This window comes from Erpetoichthys calabaricus, chromosome 12 (assembly GCF_900747795.2).
Source record: "Erpetoichthys calabaricus chromosome 12, fErpCal1.3, whole genome shotgun sequence".
NCBI classification, from domain to species: domain Eukaryota; kingdom Metazoa; phylum Chordata; class Cladistia; order Polypteriformes; family Polypteridae; genus Erpetoichthys; species Erpetoichthys calabaricus.
The window spans coordinates 128,519,389-128,537,515 of record NC_041405.2 but is presented as its reverse complement, the minus strand read 5'-3'; the positions used below and the strand labels follow the sequence as shown (position 1 = coordinate 128,537,515).

General features: G+C 39.1%; 1 protein-coding gene across 1 annotated transcript; it reads left to right on the top strand.

Moving 5' to 3' along the window:
• Window positions 1-704: 704 nt before the first annotated feature.
• klhl26 (kelch-like family member 26) lies at window positions 705-14,700 on the top strand. Its single transcript, XM_028816165.2, has 3 exons — window positions 705-1,020; window positions 5,986-6,168; window positions 10,394-14,700. The coding sequence occupies exons 1-3, from the start codon at window positions 971-973 to the stop codon at window positions 11,973-11,975; spliced, it is 1,815 nt and encodes a 604-aa protein (XP_028671998.1). The 5' UTR covers window positions 705-970; the 3' UTR covers window positions 11,976-14,700.
• The last annotated feature ends 3,427 nt before the right edge of the window (window positions 14,701-18,127 follow it).

The following is an 18,127-nucleotide window of genomic DNA, read 5'->3' as shown; positions in this document are numbered from 1 at the left end:
AAAGACCTTCTCGGCTCAAGGAGAGGGGGAGTGTTTGATAACTTGGAGTTACTTGGACATTAGTGAGCTGCAGTTTTACAATTGTATTAAAAGCATTGCTTACAATTCTGAGATATCAGAACATGCCATGTAATAAAGCTTATATATTAAATATGCAGTAATATAAAGCGACTTTTACAACTCTGTACATGTACTACATCAATAGTATACAAAGGCACTAAAAATGAAGTGTTCTTCATGACTCAGTGAGCCCCAGGTCACACTTTGTCATAAAACTGTTCTATTCTCAAGGCTATAAGATGAAGTTCCATTCAAAACCCACCAATGCTGGGCTAAACCTGCAGGTACTTTGCAACAGGGCTTACTTTAAAGCAGCAGCAGCCAGTCATCTTTTCCTCAGAAGCTGGCAGTGCTGTTACTTCATGAGTATAACAATAATGTTATGGTAGGTACTCGTGGGGCATCATTTTGTTATAGAAATACATTTTCCTCACCTCATTTGTACTGTCTCCCCATGATCTTCAGAAGGACTAGGTGGGTTTGGGAAATGAATGTGTGGATACATGGGTGGATGTATTCCAGAAAATCTACAATAAGACAGGGTAAAATAATGGAAGTGTAGCTAACGTTGTAAGAAGTTGTCCTGTTGCAGGAGACAACCTTCCCACACCTTGCACCCTGCCACACTGGAGGATTACCTTAAGGAGTACATAAAATTTGCAAGTTTTAAGTGAAGGGTGGTTGCTACGGTTCTGAACAGCTACTGTGCTGTACAGACATTTTCGAATAAACTAAGAAATGCCAATAGTCCAGCGCAGTCCGAATAAACTAAGAAACGCCAGTAGTCCGGCGCATTCCGACATGCATAGAGCGCATACGCAACCTGCTTGCCGGCTCCGCAGTCTCCCTCTCTGATCCTCGCCAGGTTGGCGGGCGAGCGGCCGGCACCGCTCACTGCGGGACAGCGAAGATGGCGGAATCGGGCGGTGGGGAGTTCGCCTCGGAGCGGACGTCGAGCAGGTAAACGGGGAAAGCGGGATGTTATAGGCAAGCAGCGGACAACTGAGAGAATCTTTGCAAATAGGCTTAGCCCCATCAGCGTATACCCACGGAGTGAAATGGACGGGTTGGAAGAAACGGGAGTGTGGTGTTTGCCATTAAAGGAGAGTCGTGGATGTGGTGGGAGACGGCAGCAGGAAAACGCGGCGTCTTCGGTGCGCAACAAGGCCATCTCGGAGTTATCCGTGGGATTTCGTGATCTTTTATCAGGTGGACGTGAACGTCGTGTGTATTTCGTTAATGAAGCAGGAGCATTCTAATCCGGGGTGACCCGATTTGGATAACAATGAACAGCCAAAAGGAGAGGGGGAAAAAAACAGCGTAGAGTTGTCGCCGGGCTGTGCATGCAGCGCTACAGTCAGCACTTGAACGTGACCGCTCACTGACTCTCGTGGTCATACCAATATAGTGACATACGTGCTAGACGTACCTATAGCATTCAAGGCACGCGAGCTTTCTTGGCATCAGTTGAAAAGGATATTTTTATAACTTCTATGTTCCCTAAGTATATAAAAAAAAAACCCACTAGTGTTGATGTAACTCTGACCTGGATGGACTGGGCTTTGTTCTGTGAAGAACTGGGAGGTCCTATGATATGCAGCCTGCCCCGCCCCGCCCGTCGCTGTCACTTTCTCACTTTCACAGACTCGCTGGGACGGGATGAGTCTACCGGCCACAAATTGATAATACGCTACGTTAATATTCACTTTTTTGTAAGTGTTTTTTTTAGGCTACAGGATTGCAAGAAAATAAAAACTGCCGTGGATGCATTAAACACAAAGGATGAGCCAGCCCTGCGCATTAGCCAAATATATTCTGTGCGCTGTCAAGGGAAGCCAAACGAGTAAATGCGTAAACTCCACTCCACAATGGGAGACCTTAGCTGCTAATCGGCAAACTCCCTCTAATAATGCCCTGTAGATGAGGGGTTGGTGTCCCACATCTCATAGTAAACTGTTTTGCTGAGCCTACTTGTTTATGGTTAATGTATTCCGAAAACTGGAATGGCGTAGTGGCACAGCTGCTAGTATTCTTGCCTCTCATAGTTTGGACCCATTTTGCACGGGAATCACATTTTTGACACTTGTTGAGCTGAGTGTTCTTTTAGGATGCTATTTTTTCCCCCACTTGGTAATACAGTTGTAGCAATATGAGTGAGTAAATGAAAATGAGGTAGGAGTAGTACAAGGTATAACCTATACATAGCACAGTGATATTCGCTTGATATTTACACCTGCATGTTTGACAAATATGCAACACATCATCACTGTCCTGAGCCTTGATAACAAGAGCAGATTAAAATACATGTGACATTTGTTGCCATATATGTTTTGTTTGTGTCGTTAAGTGAATAGTTTTGGATAGCTGAACAGTTGGGAGTGTTCTCAGACATAATTAGAAGTATTGTAATGTGTACAGAGTGCAGTGAAATTCTTACTGGCATGTCCAATCAACAAGACATGGCACCACTCTCCACCACCTACAGTAGAGGTGGGGCTGTATGTATGTTTATAAGATACTAGTGAAACACTTGGACCTACTTCCAAGTGCACAAGGCCGTTCTTGCCTCTCCTAAAATAAAAAGGAAAAAAAAAACAAGTTAAAAATAAGGAGCTGTTGAGGGCAGCGTTCGTTCTGTTAGCTTTCCTTGATTTCACATTCCATAATGTAGCAACAAAAAGACATCTCTGCTTGAAGGAAAGCTGACACCCCTTTTATAAGCACTCGCATAACAAGGGACAGCAAGAACTTGGCATCACTACATTTGGTCCTCCATGCCCGGGGCATTCCTTTCACTCCTTGCAGATCTCGCTGGAACCCTGAGTTCATCTTCTTCAGTTAACCAGTGACTTTTACAGCTGAGCTTACTCTAGTGTTTCAGAAATTAGGCTCATAAGAATCCATTGCAATATCTTCTGTGTACAATATATGGATATTGTGAATGTTGTTTGCACAACATATAACTTGTTTCAAGATATTACTCGTACCCATAAAATAATGTTTGTACAAGATTAAAAAGATGCTGCTTTTGTGGACTTCTGGGACTCCATAAACAAGAGTTTAGGAAGAGGAAGAAAACACTTCAATATGCTTCTTTAAATCTGAAGTAAAAATTCTTGAAAGGAAAGATTTTATTAGCTGCTGTTTTCAAATACAACTTTGGGGAAAGTGCACATTCATGTTCCATGCCACAACAGTGAGCAGGAAACATGGGAATCATCTACCAAACAAGCAGTGGAAGGCACTTTATTGAGTTTTTATTTTTAAATTATATACAGTATAGCATTTTATTGTCTGTGCAATGCTAAACTATAACCTAAGTTGACAACACACCTGATAGGTCTCCTTTATGAATTTATAATAGTTTGGTCTGTGTTACAAGCAACAAGGACTTGCTGGAAAATGTAGTGAAGTAAAAAGTATGCTGTTTGACCTAAAATGCAATTCTGGGGAATTAAAAGTAGCCCTAAAAGAAAGTTAGCAAAGAAAAGCACAAATAGTTGAATAGTTGTACTTAAGCAATGTAACAAAGTAGTTGTACTTGATTATTCTACATCTCTGATTTCAACCCCGGTAGTCTGCAACTTCTTGTGTGATAAATGGACAGACCTTGTCATTTTATTAATATACTCTCTCTCATATATATATATAGAATAGAACATAAGAAGTGTACATCAGTATTCCCTGCACTCGACTGGTGCCCTCCTCAAGATGGATTCTCGCTTTGCACCCATTGTTGCTGGGATAGACACTGTCTCCCTGCAACCCTATATTAAACAGTCATGTTTTAGGGATGTTAACTAATAGAGTAATCACAGGATGCACAGGACATTTTTTTAACTCTACTAATTCAACAGTGACTTCATAAAAAAAAAAATACAACATAGGTGAAATTGTCAATAAATATGGTTGGCAAGGTCATCTATTAGTATAGGAGAAATACTTCTTCAAACAGTTACTTGAGTAAATATTTGAAAATGGAAAAGGGATATTTCTCACACTTCCTGGTCTGGTGTAGTTTAGTCCTACAAAATCTAACTACAGGAATACTTCCTTGCCATATAACATAAAATATCACCAGAACACTAAAGAACCTGACCCAATTACATAAATTACTATTACACACATACTTTCCCACCACAGAAGTTATTTTTAAAACCTGCAATATTGCAAAAAAGTTTGATAATCCTTTAGAATTAAATATATTCTTAATAGTAACTCTAAATATAATCCTAATAGTAGTAGTAGTGGTGGTAATAATTATAATAGTGTTGTGTAGCCTGCAGTGGCTACTCAGTTGAAGGGGTGGGCTATTGTTATTTTTATTGCTTTTCTTGTTAGTAATAGTAACAATAGTAGTAGTGGTATTATTATGTGCACACAGTACAGTAAAATTCTTCTTTGACTGTCCAACATCCTTGCAACATGTCACCCTTTGTAACTTCACAGACACACAGACAGATAGATAGTGTAAAGGTGAGCCCTGACACAGACAGACGTAGGACACAGGTTCAAAGCACATAGGGCTTTTATTTTCTTTTTTCCCCCTTGTGGAAATGTCTTCCCCGTTCCCACAAGCACAACAACACAGTCCCTACACCAAAACACAATTCTCTTCTCTTTCTTTCTTTCTTTCTCCTCCAGCACTCCTCCTGGCAAGGTTCATCATCTCCGTCCCAACTCCGGCTCCCAGATTAGTGGCTGCTGGCTCCATTTATAAGCCACCAGGAAGTGCTTCATGTGCTTGATTGCTTGTTTTCCGGCTGCACTTCCAAGTGTGGCGGAAGAACTGCCCACACAGGCTCAGGAGCTACTGCAGTGCCCCCTTGTGGCACTTGATTTTCCAGTTCAGAGCTGGAATCAATCATGGCAGCAATGGGTAGAAAACAGGGACCAGACTTGACCAGAGGACTTGTCTTTCTTAGTGTTCACATATGTTTACACTAACACATAAAAGGGTCCAATTTAGAATTGCCAGTTAGCCTAATTAAGAAGTCTTTCAAATGTGGAGCAAAAAACCCAAGAAAACGGAGACCAGTCAATGGGTTCAAACAAAGGGTGATGGATCCATGAGGGAGCTGCTCTAATCATAATACCACTAATTTGTTAGTAATCACAGTTTACACATTTTTATTTATAAATTCTGCATTTAAGAACCATGGATCCAGAGGTGCAACAGTCTGTAAATGTAACTTTCTTGTAGCTCAAACAGTCGTGGTTGTTTATCAGAAGTGTTTAAAGTGTGATACTGCAAGAGTTGGCAAAACATGAATAACTGCAAATATCCTAAACAGCAGAACATACTAAGGCTCTGATTTGCAGTTTCTAGAGTCTTAATTGACAGAGACCCATTTCTGAACTAATAAAAGAGTAACAGACAATTAATAAATGATAATGCATCATTTTGTAGACAACTTAGTTATTGTATGTGATTTAAGGGTCTTTTGTTTCAACTAATTGAGGTATTTCTTCAGCGGTATTATTACGTTTGTGGGAGGTTGAAGCAGGTTAATCATTTGTCACTTTTTGTTATTTTTTTGTAGTTCTGTGGTTCAAACATTACTGTAGTTTTATGCTATCACAAGTAGTACTAGGGTGTTGTACCATGTTAGCCATTATGAATGTAGTGAAAAGTCAAGCAAAGATGACACCTTTTATTGGCTAACTAAAAAGATTACAATATGCAAGATTTCGAGGCAACTCAGGCCCCTTATCCAGGCAAGATGTAATCGTCATCTTGCCTGAAGAAGGGGCCTGAATTGCCTCGAAAGCTTGCTTATTGTAATCTTTTTAGTTAGCCAATAAAAGGTATCATTTTGCTTGACGTTTCACTGCTATCACAAGGACAAATATGGGGTTGGGGATGGGTTAGAAATCCCTAAAATACAACTCAGACTTTGTTAACCAGTTTTCTCTCTGTTTCAGTATGGCTGGCAAGAACAGTACCTTGAGATGCACATTTTCAGCTTCTGGCCACAGCAGCACCCTCCTACAAGGTCTGGCAGCACTAAGAGCACAAGGACAGCTCCTGGATGTCACCCTGTCTGTAGGAGATGAAAGCTTCCAAGTGCACAAGGCCGTTCTTGCCTCTTGTAGTGATTATTTCAGGTGAGTGCAGGGTGGTCTTGGAAGGAGAGCTCAGGATTAGTTAAGCAGTGAATATTAATCAATGCTTTATTTTACACATTGTTATTCACTATATACACCATCAAAAGACTTTAGTAGAGGTATGGGAAATTGCTATTTAAAAAAAAAATTAAATAGGACGAACTGAGTTTTTTTTTTATTAGGTTTAACTGATGAAAACTTTAACTTTAATCAAAATAAAGCAATTAAACTGCATAACCGAATGACAATTCTTAATATATTTCAAAAAATGAAAAAAAAAGAATATTATAAGATAGTAATCCAAGTTTTGTGATAAAACCTTGTCATAGGGTACCTGCCAAATCCCACAAGTAATATTTACAGAACAACCAAGAAATAATATGAAAGTGAAAAACATATGAATAGTATTAAAAATTTAAACAGTCAAAATGAGAAAGCACTTATAACAGGAATTGAATAGAGGTTAGAAAGGATAAGATATCAAGAGTAAGGAAATTTACCCCATGGAAACAAGAATCATTAGAACTTAGATGCAAAGTAAAACTGATTAATCTTGGAGAGTTAACATTGTGGCAGAAAAATAGTTCTGAATAGGTGGGTCTTATAAAGATTTAGTTATTAGTTGATGACATAGCTGGAACAGACCTCAAAATATATTTATAGGGTATGGAACTAAAACAAAACAAACTGATGAAGATTTGGATGAGTCAGAAGCTGTCAGATTTTAATCGTTGTTATAAGATAAGCAGTTTAGACAGTTGGTGGTGGCAGCAGTAGTGGTAGTCATAGTATTATGTTGATCAAGTGTACAAATAGCCTTTAGAATTTAGCAGGAGGTGTACAGGACAAAACACAAAAAATTCACAAACCTCTCATTTTTTTTAGCTATTACGTGTCTCTTACAGTCAAGCCAGTAAATGTTTGTATATAGTGTATGAGACAAAGTTATCAATATACATTGTCTATATTGTCGCAACCTGAGAAAGAAAACACAGGTGAAGTGAATAAAGTTTGATGACTGTTTATTAACACGACATATAGTGTATTCATTTTAGTACACAGTGAAATTGTTTCAGTATTTGGTGTATGTACTATGATTTATGTTCTGTGAAGAATGAATTAAGTTAATAACAGCACCTTATGGAAAAGAAATAATATAGTATATAGGCCCTAGCATTTTTGATATCCTAAGTGAATGTGCAAATATTGCACACTTATGTCAGATTATGACAGAGATGTTCCACTTACACAAGATGGCAGGGCCTGGGGGGTTTGGGTGTTGTGTTTGTGGGGATGTGTTGTCCATGTATGTTACTTAGGGTATAATAATTCAAAGGGGAGTGAGGGCTGAGTAGTTCTTGCTGTTATGCACATACACTATATACAGTCCCCTCTCTTTTCTCAGCTCTGCTATTGTAGCTTGTTTTGGGCAAAAAGAAGCCAGCTCCTTCTGCATTTCTCATTTACTGCCAGGTAGCTGGACTTGAGGTGTATAGTGCATCTTGAGTGTGTAACCACATCTTACTTTTTTGCTTGTGTGAACTTTCCTTCTATAATTCTGTTTCTTTGCCCTTATCAAAACACCACCGCCTATACACTTGTCCATCCATGCAATTGGTGAGTGGCACTACTGTTCAGATGGTGTTCATTTGGCAGCATCTCTGCGCTGAGCAGAAAAAAAGAGAATGGGTGCCTTAAAATAGCCCATTCGCTGTAGCATCATTATTGACAACTATCAACAAATAAAAAACATGTGTTGTATAATTTTTTTTCCCATAATGTCAGCAAATTTCAGTCAAATCAGCCAAAAGTGTTTTTGAGATTTTGGGATTTTTTTTTTTTAACATTATGAAACAGTAATAAAAAAAAGTTAAGTGTGAACCTAAAGAATTACGTACACATCCAGCACCATATTTATATACTACCTTTAAAATTACACTCTCTCTTTGTTTTATGTCATGTTTCTGTAAGAAGATTAATGTCATATCACATATATACAGTTACAATACAGTTTATTTTTGCATAGCCCAAAATCACACAGGAAGTGCCGCAATGGGCTTTAACAGGCCTGCCTCTTGACAGCCCCCCCAGCCTTGACTCTCTAAGAAGACAAGGAAAAACTCCCAAAAAAAACATAGTAGGGAAAAAATGGAAGAAACCTTGGGAAAGGCAGTTCAAAGAGAGACCCCTTTCCAGGTAGGTTGGGCGTGCAGTGGGTGTCAAAAGAAGGGGGTCAATACAATACAATACAATACACAGAACAGAACAAATCCTCAATAAAAAAATAAAAAATTTTTTAGAAGTATGGAGCAGAATTTAACAGTAGATAATATCACATAATAAGATTTAGATAATTTTAGACTCCTGGAGACCTCATCCATCAAGTTGCCTCCCCCATTTGGCCATTCCACGGCTAAAACAGTGTGGGCCAGCCAGTCCAAAGAAAGGACCCCTCTTTCTCACGATTCCTGCGATCCTCCATCAGGGATGACTTTACCTTAGGCAGGCAAAACAACTTGGCAGGTGGGCCGTGGCACCGAGTGCCACATTTGAGTACCGAGAAGAGAAACAGAATAGGTGAGGGTTAGTATCCAATTCTAACTGTCATGTTACTTATGTTTTAGTGCTAATGACTAACAACAGAGATGCAGTATGTACAGTTAATCAGCAGCTCTAGTCAGGATATGCTAAACTGAAGTAGTGAGTCTTCAGCCGGGATTTAAAAGCTGAGACCGAAGGGTCATCTCTTATAGTAGCAGGCAGACCATTCCACAGTTTAGGGGCCCTGTAACTAAAAGCTCGACCTCCCATTGTTATTTTATTAATCCTTGGAACCATAAGCAGACCAGCGTCTTGAGATCTTAATGTGCACTCTGGTTCGTAAGTCATGATAAGTTCAGACAAGTAAGCTGGACCTCGGCCATTGAATGCTTTATATGTTAAAAGAAGGATTTTGAAATCTGCCCTAAACTTAACCGGGAGCCAGTGTAAGGATTTAAGAATTGGAGTTATTTGTTCGTATTTTCTTGTTCTTGTAATAATTCTTGCAGCCGCATTTTGTATTAACTGGAGGCTGTATAAAGAACAGTTTGAACATCCAGTGAATACTGCATTGCAGTAGTCAATCCTACTAGAGATAAATGCATGAATTAATATGCAAAATACAGCTTCTTTGAGTGACATGAAAACCAAAATATGTCTGTGCCACCTCTATATTTAAATTAACAGTCTGCCAGGTAGGCTTACAGTGCTTACTACCCTAATATAATGACAAAATTCTATGAAACGGAAGCGTAATGATTATCCCCACCCATTATTCCAGCTAGCAATATCTTTGCTAATTTATGCAAAGAACGCCACATAGCCACCCAAGTAATGCATGGTGTCATTTTTTAAGTGAGATAGCAGATACAGAAATTTTTTTTTAGCGTGACAGGAGCAAAGGTGTAGGTAGAGCACTGTTTTTCAACAGTTTCTCTGTGGTGGCACACTTTTTGTAACCCAAAAAATCCCAAAGCACATCACGATTCCACCAACCACAAAAATATTAAATCTATACACTTGCTAAACTGTCCAAAGGGGCAGGACTAATAGAGATGGCAGCAAAAATACAGCAGTTTGGAGGTTGCCAATGGCAGACATAACACTTAGTGAGCACTTGGGGTGCATTTTCCCAGCTTCTTTGTTCCTTTGCCTGCTCATACAGGTGGTCCTATATGGGATATAGCCCTCAGTCTTTAGCAGTGTACTCCCAAGTATACAGTCCTTTTGATCATTTAATTTTACTTCGACATGTCTGTGTCTCATGCCCTACCAATCTGCGAATTAATACATTTTCTGATTGCCTTCTTTTCAACTTGCCTTTTTCAAATTCAGGTTGTACTTGCTCAAGTACTATTTTTTTAAAAGGTCAAGTTTCAGGTCATTATTTAAGTTTAAACTATGACATTACATTTTTAAAAAATCATTTGTGTTGATTCTACATTCATTTCAGTATATATTTTCTTCATGATTTATCTATTTATTTTATGATTGCAGAGAGAGACAAGTCAGTATCTGAAACCAGTGTACTTACTACTTCCAGAATATGTGAAATGTGGTCATTAGGATATGTCTTAGGCAGGAAGCTGTGTTTAGAATCTTGAAAGGAAAGCCTTGAAGAGAAGACAAGATCTTGGCATCATTTTTCTACTGCTTCCCTAACATTCTTGTTGTTGTATTTCAGAGCCATGTTCACTGGGGGCATGCGAGAGGCACAGCTGGACAGCATTGAACTGAAAGGTGTATCTGCTCGGGGCCTGAGACACATCATTGACTTTGCCTACAGTGCCGAGGTTACCCTAGATCTTGACTGTGTTCAGGATGTGCTGGGTGCCGCTGTCTTCTTGCAGATGGTGCCGGTAGTGGAACTGTGTGAGGAGTTTCTTAAATCCGCAATGAGTGTGGAGACCTGTCTGAACATCGGACAAATGGCTACAACGTTCAGCTTGGCCTCTCTCAAAGAGTCAGTGGATGCCTTCACTTTCCGCCACTTCCTTCAAATTGCAGCAGAAGATGACTTCCTTCATGTCCCCCTAGAACGCCTTGTTTTCTTCCTGCGCAGCAATCAGCTGACTGGCTGCAGTGAAATCGACCTGTTCCATGCTGCCACACGTTGGTTGCGACATGACGAGTCACGGCGTGTATGTGCTAGCCAAGTTCTCCGCCACGTGCGATTTCCATTGATGAAGTCAGCTGAACTGGTGGACTGCGTGCAGACTGTTGATATGATGGTAGAGGATGTCCTCTGCCGTCAGTATTTGCTGGAAGCTTTCAATTACCAGATCCTGCCTTTCCGCCAACATGAGATGCAGTCTCCAAGAACTGTCATTCGGTCTGATGTAGTCAGCTTAGTCACATTTGGTGGCACACCTTACACAGACAATGACCGCACAGTTTCCAATAAGGTCTACTACCTGCCTGATGCCAGTGCACGCCAGTTCAAGGAAATGACTGAGATGCAGGTGGGCTGTAGTCATGCATGCCTGGCTGTTCTGGACAATTTTATTTATGTAGTGGGTGGGCAGCACTTGCAGTACAGAAGTGGTGAGGGAGCAGTGGACGTTTGTTTTCGGTATGACCCACATTTAAACCACTGGCTGCCCATTCGGCCACTGCAAGAGAGCCGAATCCAGTTTCAGCTTAATGTTTTGCATGGTCGTCTTTATGCCACTGGAGGTCGAAATCGGGCAGGTAGCCTTTCTTCAGTAGAGTGCTACTGCCCCAGGGGGAACCAGTGGACCTACGTTGACTCTCTCAAACGCAGGGTATGGGGCCATGCTGGTGCCACCAGTGGTGGTAAACTCTATGTGTCTGGAGGATATGGTGTCTCAGTGGATGACAAGAAGACCCTTAATTGCTATGACCCAGTTGCTGACCAGTGGGAATTTCGAGCGCCCATGAATGAGCCAAGGGTGTTACATGCAATGGTTGCTGCTTGTGAACGTATTTATGCTGTCGGTGGTCGAATGGATCACATTGACCGCTGCTTTGATGTTCTGGCTGTTGAGTATTATATACCTGAGACGGATCAGTGGACAACTGTCAGCCCAATGCGCGCAGGCCAGTCAGAAGCTGGTTGCTGCTTCCTTGACAACAAGATCTACATTGTGGGTGGCTACAACTGGCACCTGAACAATGTCACCAGCATTGTGCAGGTGTATAATACAGAGACAGATGAGTGGGAGCGAGATTTGCATTTTCCAGAGTCCTTTGCAGGAATTGCTTGCACTACAGCAGTTCTCCCACAGGCAATGACACAGCGGTGACCACCAGTGACAGCCATCAGCAGAATTTATTCTCTTGGGAAGGGATGAAGCCAGATTTGAATAATTACATTTCAACTTGTCTGTCTTCTGATTTTTCTTTCTCAACCAGTGTTGAAAAGAAATATAGTTTAAAAAGGACAGACAGTGAGTCCTAAGTGGGTTCTCCCAGCGTCACCTCCTGAATGTGAGTGAAGTGCACAATTTGATCTGACTTTGTCTGCTTCCACAGATAGTTAGATGCTCTGGCATTCTGAAAAAAGTGATTTCCTTTGACTTAGTCACTCTGTGTCATCACTTCCATACCAGCATCACTTGTGTGCATTGGACAAACTGACATTGGAAGAGGGACATATCTCCATCTTGAAAAGAAACCCAAGTAATTTCTTAAGACCTAATAGCTAAGAGCTCTGTTCCACCCAAACAGAGACACTTGTGGACTCTAGAGTTTAACTTTATGCTTTTCCATTCAAATAATAATAAGAGGATTGGGTCCAACATATAATTCTGCTACTCATTAGTCAATCGTATCTCTCATAACTTTGGTGTGATTTGTACATATATTTATATACAAAAAAATAACAGTGGACACAGGCTCGGCCTTGTGCCACTTGTTTTTAGAAAGCTCTCCATGGTATGGTGGAGATGTCCATGATATGAGTATCTTGCTCACATTTAGATGATTGATTTACTGATCCTCTCCTGGTTATCATCTGAATACCTAACTCATCTCATAGCAGCATACTTCCTGAAATGGTTATCTTAACATCTTCCTCTAGGAAAGAAGACTCCCCATTTTCTTTATTCAATTAGGAAAGGTCTTCTGCAGCCTTTTAGTGTATGTTTGTTTTTTAAACTGCAAATGTCCACTTCTCATCAATTAATACATTCATTGAATGGTTTGTTTATCATATTTTATATATTAAGATACTGTCTTTCTTGAAGCACAACTAACTAAAAGGCACATTACATAGAGCAAAACAGCCTTTTGAAGGCCACGGTAATTTGAGACATTAAGACAGTATAAATATACAGTGTCATTACCTGGGAGTTCATCTTTTATACTGCTCATTTAAAGAAAATGTTATACTCTAAAATCTAGGTTGACTTGCTCTTGTCTTTTTTGGAGTCGTCCTTCCCTGATTCTCTTCATCTGTTTTTGCTGTGCTTTAATCCTGCCCGCAGTCCTTTCTTACCTTTTTGACTAAATACCCTGTTTTTCCTTTAATATAGTGCCCAATTTTAACTGCTGTATTTTTCCTCAGCGGAATCACCTCCTTCTTGTATTAAGCAGTCTTTAAATCTCAGGAGTGTGGGAATGTGGAATTAATTATAAATGAGCTGAAATCGTTGTGCCAGTAACCCTAAAGTGTTATTTCAAAATGTGTTCATTCAAAATTTCATTGCAAAAAGGCTTCTGCAGTACTGGTTAATCAGGTCTGAGCTACCAGATCAGCGCTCTGGGCAAGGGAGAGTTGCAGGATCTAACAAAATTAACATGCTGCAGCTTGTTTTAATATACAGCACAAAATCTGTTTTTTTTTGCATGTAACAGTAAAAAGTGATCAGATTATATGTTCAAAAAAAGGTCACCATTAGGCAACATAAATAAAATCATTGCATTTTTCTCCTCTTCAAACTGCTGGGAAGGGAGAAGACAGTCACACATGTTGATTTTTAGAATTGTTTGTGTAATGAGAGCAGTATATATAAATACAATGCTTGCAGGCTTAATGTCCCGTCTTGGTACTTTTTGGCATTTGTTTTTCTCATTTTTTTTTTTTTTTTAAATAAATTGACCACATTTATAACTATGTCATACAATAATATTATGACATTGTGTACGCTAGAAAGTGGGGCAGTCACCACATGGGACTCAGTATCTACTATGTTCTTTTGGCTTATCATTACCAGGCAATTCCTTTTGATGTCAAAATGTTGAACTCTCTAATCCTTGAAGGATGAAGGCATTTAATGAGCCTTTGCTTTTTGTCAAAGACAATACATCGTCAAGTGACAGGTGGCCACCTTTGTGTAAATTGTGTCTTATTTTATCTGTGAATCACTTGAGTGTTTATTAAAACACTACAGTATATACTTAGAATTGTATTTATATATGTTTATTTATAGGATTCAGTGAAATAATAAAATAAGTTCAGGTATGAGAAGTCAATGGAGTTTTATTATGGCTACAGGGGACTTGGTAAAGAGTGTGCTAATGCTGATGTATAGCTGGAAACATGCTGAGTTTTAAAGGGCAAAGTATGCGGTGTGGGAAAGTAATTTCATATGCCAGGTATGAGGTCATGCATTACATCTTTATTTTATGGCAACAAGTTTAAGCATGGTGGGCCTGGAAGTTTCCTCACAGAACTAACTTTTTCCAAGATTTTTTTTGTGGTTGTTTGATTCTAACTTAATACTCAGTGCATCAGCCTGTGTTCTGTGATAGATTTGTGACCTATCCAGAGTTGGTACCTGCCTTGCACCTCATGCTACCAGGATAGGCTGTAGTCCTTCACAAACCCAAACTGAAATGAGTGGTTTTGAGGTTGTCATGCTTTACTTAAGCATTCCAGAAGAATTTCTTGCACTGTCACCAATCCAACCCCAGTCCAAGGTCCTGCTTTCAGGTCAGTTGTTGCCTTTTCCAAAGTTCCCCATTTGGGCGTGCCTTTTTATGTGTGCACCTTGCAATGGTCTCCCCTACAGGGCACATTCCAAATTTACATCAGGTGTTAACTTTTGTCTATGAGCAAAGGTGAACTGGAAAAACTTGCTTGGAAAATGAAAACTGTAATTAGTGGTTACGTGTTAAAAATAATACTTATGGAGATTCATTTAGGGAGTGGATTTGTACTAGAAACTGAATTTCTGAATGTTATGGTCCTCTTATGAAGTAATTTCTCTCAAAAATTATAAATGTACTCCACTGTTCTGAAGGTGGACATTACTTCATTAACCTCTTAGCAGGTAGTCTGGTTTAAATCAACACTGTTTCGATCACGTAACAGGTTATGCAGTAATTAACACCATACTTTGGATTCACGTCACATCTCAAAGAAAAGATGTTTATAGCCACTCTAAATCATCCCTGTATAAGTGATTGTGGGTGTGCTGCGTGAGCATCACATCTAGAGCTGGCCTTAGCATATGTGCAGAGCTGCTGAAAATAGGCCCTTGCTGCATGTGACTTTACTTTAGATTTAATGACTAGTGCATTGAACCTTAAAGCTCAAGGGTTGCTGGATTCCTACTGCCAATGTAAGATGTGAGCCACAAGAATTTATGCAACCTGCCTGAGCAATTATTGAAAAAACCAAGTTAACAAGTGTAAAGTATCCTGATCTTATAAGTAACCTTAGGTAAAGACATTCAGAAATATATTTAGTAAGCACATATTGGTTAGCAGCACTGCCACACAAATTCAGAGTCCTGGGTTTGAGTCTCGCATCAGATCAGTTTCTCTGTGTACCTTGTATATTCTTCCCACGTCTACACTGAGGGTCCTTCAACATATCCAAATATTTGTTTGCCAGTGTGTGAATGTTTTGAATCTGCAATGGACTGGTGTCCCATCTAGTTTTGGGTCCTTACCTAAAACCAATGTAATACATTCCAGCCCCCATCACCCTGAAGTGGATTAAGCGGGTTTGAGAATGTTACAGTATGTATGGTTCAGAAAATGGAGTAATGGATTAGGCAGCCATGCTAATCTCTGCTTTATGACTGTTGAACAACCAACTCTTCTCACCATCTGTATACCAAGTTCTACATCTCCCTCTTAAAGCTTCCCAACAGTACTCATTATTTATAAAAATATTTATTCTGTGTCTTTCTTGATACCGCCGCCTTTCTGATAGCTACATCTTCTATTGATCAGTACATTATCTTCCTCTTTTTTTAACTAAAGCACCTTTCTCACCATTAAGTTGTTGCACTGTACACTGTGTAAGCACCTACTTGCAGTCCTGATTGGAAATCAATCAAATGTCCTATATGAAGTAGCCCAGGTAAAACATTGGGTGAGTTCTTTAATTATATAAAAAAGAAATTACCATGTAAAGTTTCATTGTGTGACTTGTTTTATTCCTAAATAAAGCTCAGTGTTCATGAAACAATTTTATATTATCATTTTCATTTCTTATAGATCAATCCGTTCCTGGCAGAAGATGGGGTAGGCCTGTTGGTGGTAGATTGATAACAATTACCATGTGTTTATTTACAAACCTGGGCTGCATTTCTAGAAAGCTTTGTAACACTAAGAACATCATAAACTTCATCTTAAGATCAATCGTTCATTTGCAAGTGTTTCTCAAAGTTCATCATAACTAAAATGACACACTATATCCTTTGTAGTCTATGTGCTCACTCGCCCATTCATTAACCATTAAGTGCATTTTAAACAACTCAAGAGCCAACTGTAGTGATGAACAGTGGTCACCAAACATGACACATGGAAGTCACTTCATGGCAATTCCCTGAACATTTTAGAATACTAACATGCTTGAGATTATATAATTTTCATGATAAAATGCATTAATCAGTTTATCATTTTTTGAAATAAATAATATACATACCATATGTATTTTAATACATTCTTGTTTTAAATGGTACTAGAGAGTGGCCTTGTGCTGCATGTTAGTCAAACATGCAAGTAAGAATTTCACCATGCTCTGGGCATGTGGCAATATGACAGCTACTTTGTTTTTCACAAAAATGTTTTAATCAAAGTTGCAATGCAATAGACAGCAAAAACTTTCTTTGCATTAAATTTTAAAAGAATTTATTTGGAAGTGTCAAAAAGTTTTACTGATTTCAATTTGAAACTTTTTTTTTTTCTTTAAAAAAAAGTGAACTTTTAGGCTCACTTCCTATAAAACAACAGAAACCAGACTCTTCTGGAAGCTGATTTTATTCAAAATGGAAATGGCTCAACTGTTTTTAAATTGTAAGATAATAGAAAGTTTACTCATACATGTACATATATGTACATACTGTACACCCCACGTGTACACAGACAGACAAGCATTGGGCTGGCAATGATCAAATCATATTTTAGGATTGTAAGAGCCATTTCATAGTTATATAAGATTCATAAATATTTTACTTAGATGGCAATGCATAATCTATGGGATGTTCCTATAACCCCCATAAGTTGAGTAGAATTGGTATATTCTTGCCATTTCTAACAGCTCTGACTAAACATTATTTTCAGTTAGTGACCAGCCTTGCCATGTGTAAGGCATAGAGGGCACAAGGTTTTAAACCGTGCCTTTGCCTACTGGCCTATGGACCGTTAGAGTGTGTGAAGTAACTCTAAGAAAACAGTGCTTATTTAAGTGCTGTGCTGTACGTTTAATGCGTACAGAAGAAGAAGCTAAGAATCTTTAAGTATAGAAGAAGTTAAGAATCTTTAAGTATAGAAGAAGAAGTAAAGAACTTTTAAGTACAGAAATAACTAAAGTTTCTCAAGAAAAGCTAAGTTTAGAGAAGATACATTTTTCCTTTTTTGCCTTTTATTCTACGTGTGTAACTACTTTTTTCTTTATTCTTGTGTGGATTATTTCCTTTTAACTTTCACAAAATATTTTTAAAACGAAGTTTTGGACTGAGAGATTTCTTTCGGCATACGTTTTACCCGTGCTTGATCTCGCCTTATACTTCGGCGGCTACAAGGATGCCTAAGATATGTCCATCAAAAACTTGTGCTTGAAATTGATCCTCCTTACAGCACATCCTTTTATATTATGAATGGAGAAAGTGATGCAGCATTTATCCTAATTGATATATGAAAGGGCATTAACTGTCACATGCGGAAGAGTGAGAGCAATCTTTCAATCGCAGTTGTAACCTGTGTGAATTCAAGGCTCCTTACAGCATTGCCTATCCTGGTAGCATTTGGGCACAAAGTAGAAAAGAACCCTGGGCAGGGTGCAAGTTCATTGTAGGCCCAAATCATGCTCACACCATCGGTTTAGGATAGCCCATGCGTGTTTTTTAGGAAGGTGGGAGAAGAACCCATCTACAAACAGACAATGACTAAACTTAGGAGTAAACAGAGGACACTAGATCTTTGAAATAACTGTTACCACTGCACCACCATAAAGTCCAACTCTTTTCTTGTTCTGCCTTAATCATCTTAATCGATACTG

Excerpts from the sequence above, each read along its gene's own strand:
- klhl26 (XM_028816165.2), top strand. The coding sequence starts at position 971 with ATGGCGGAATCGGGCGGTGGGGAGTTCGCCTCGGAGCGGACGTCGAGC. Across the intron at positions 1,021-5,985 it reads TCGGAGCGGACGTCGAGCAG|TATGGCTGGCAAGAACAGTA; the intron begins GTAAACGGGGAA and ends TCTCTGTTTCAG. Across the intron at positions 6,169-10,393 it reads TCTTGTAGTGATTATTTCAG|AGCCATGTTCACTGGGGGCA; the intron begins GTGAGTGCAGGG and ends GTTGTATTTCAG.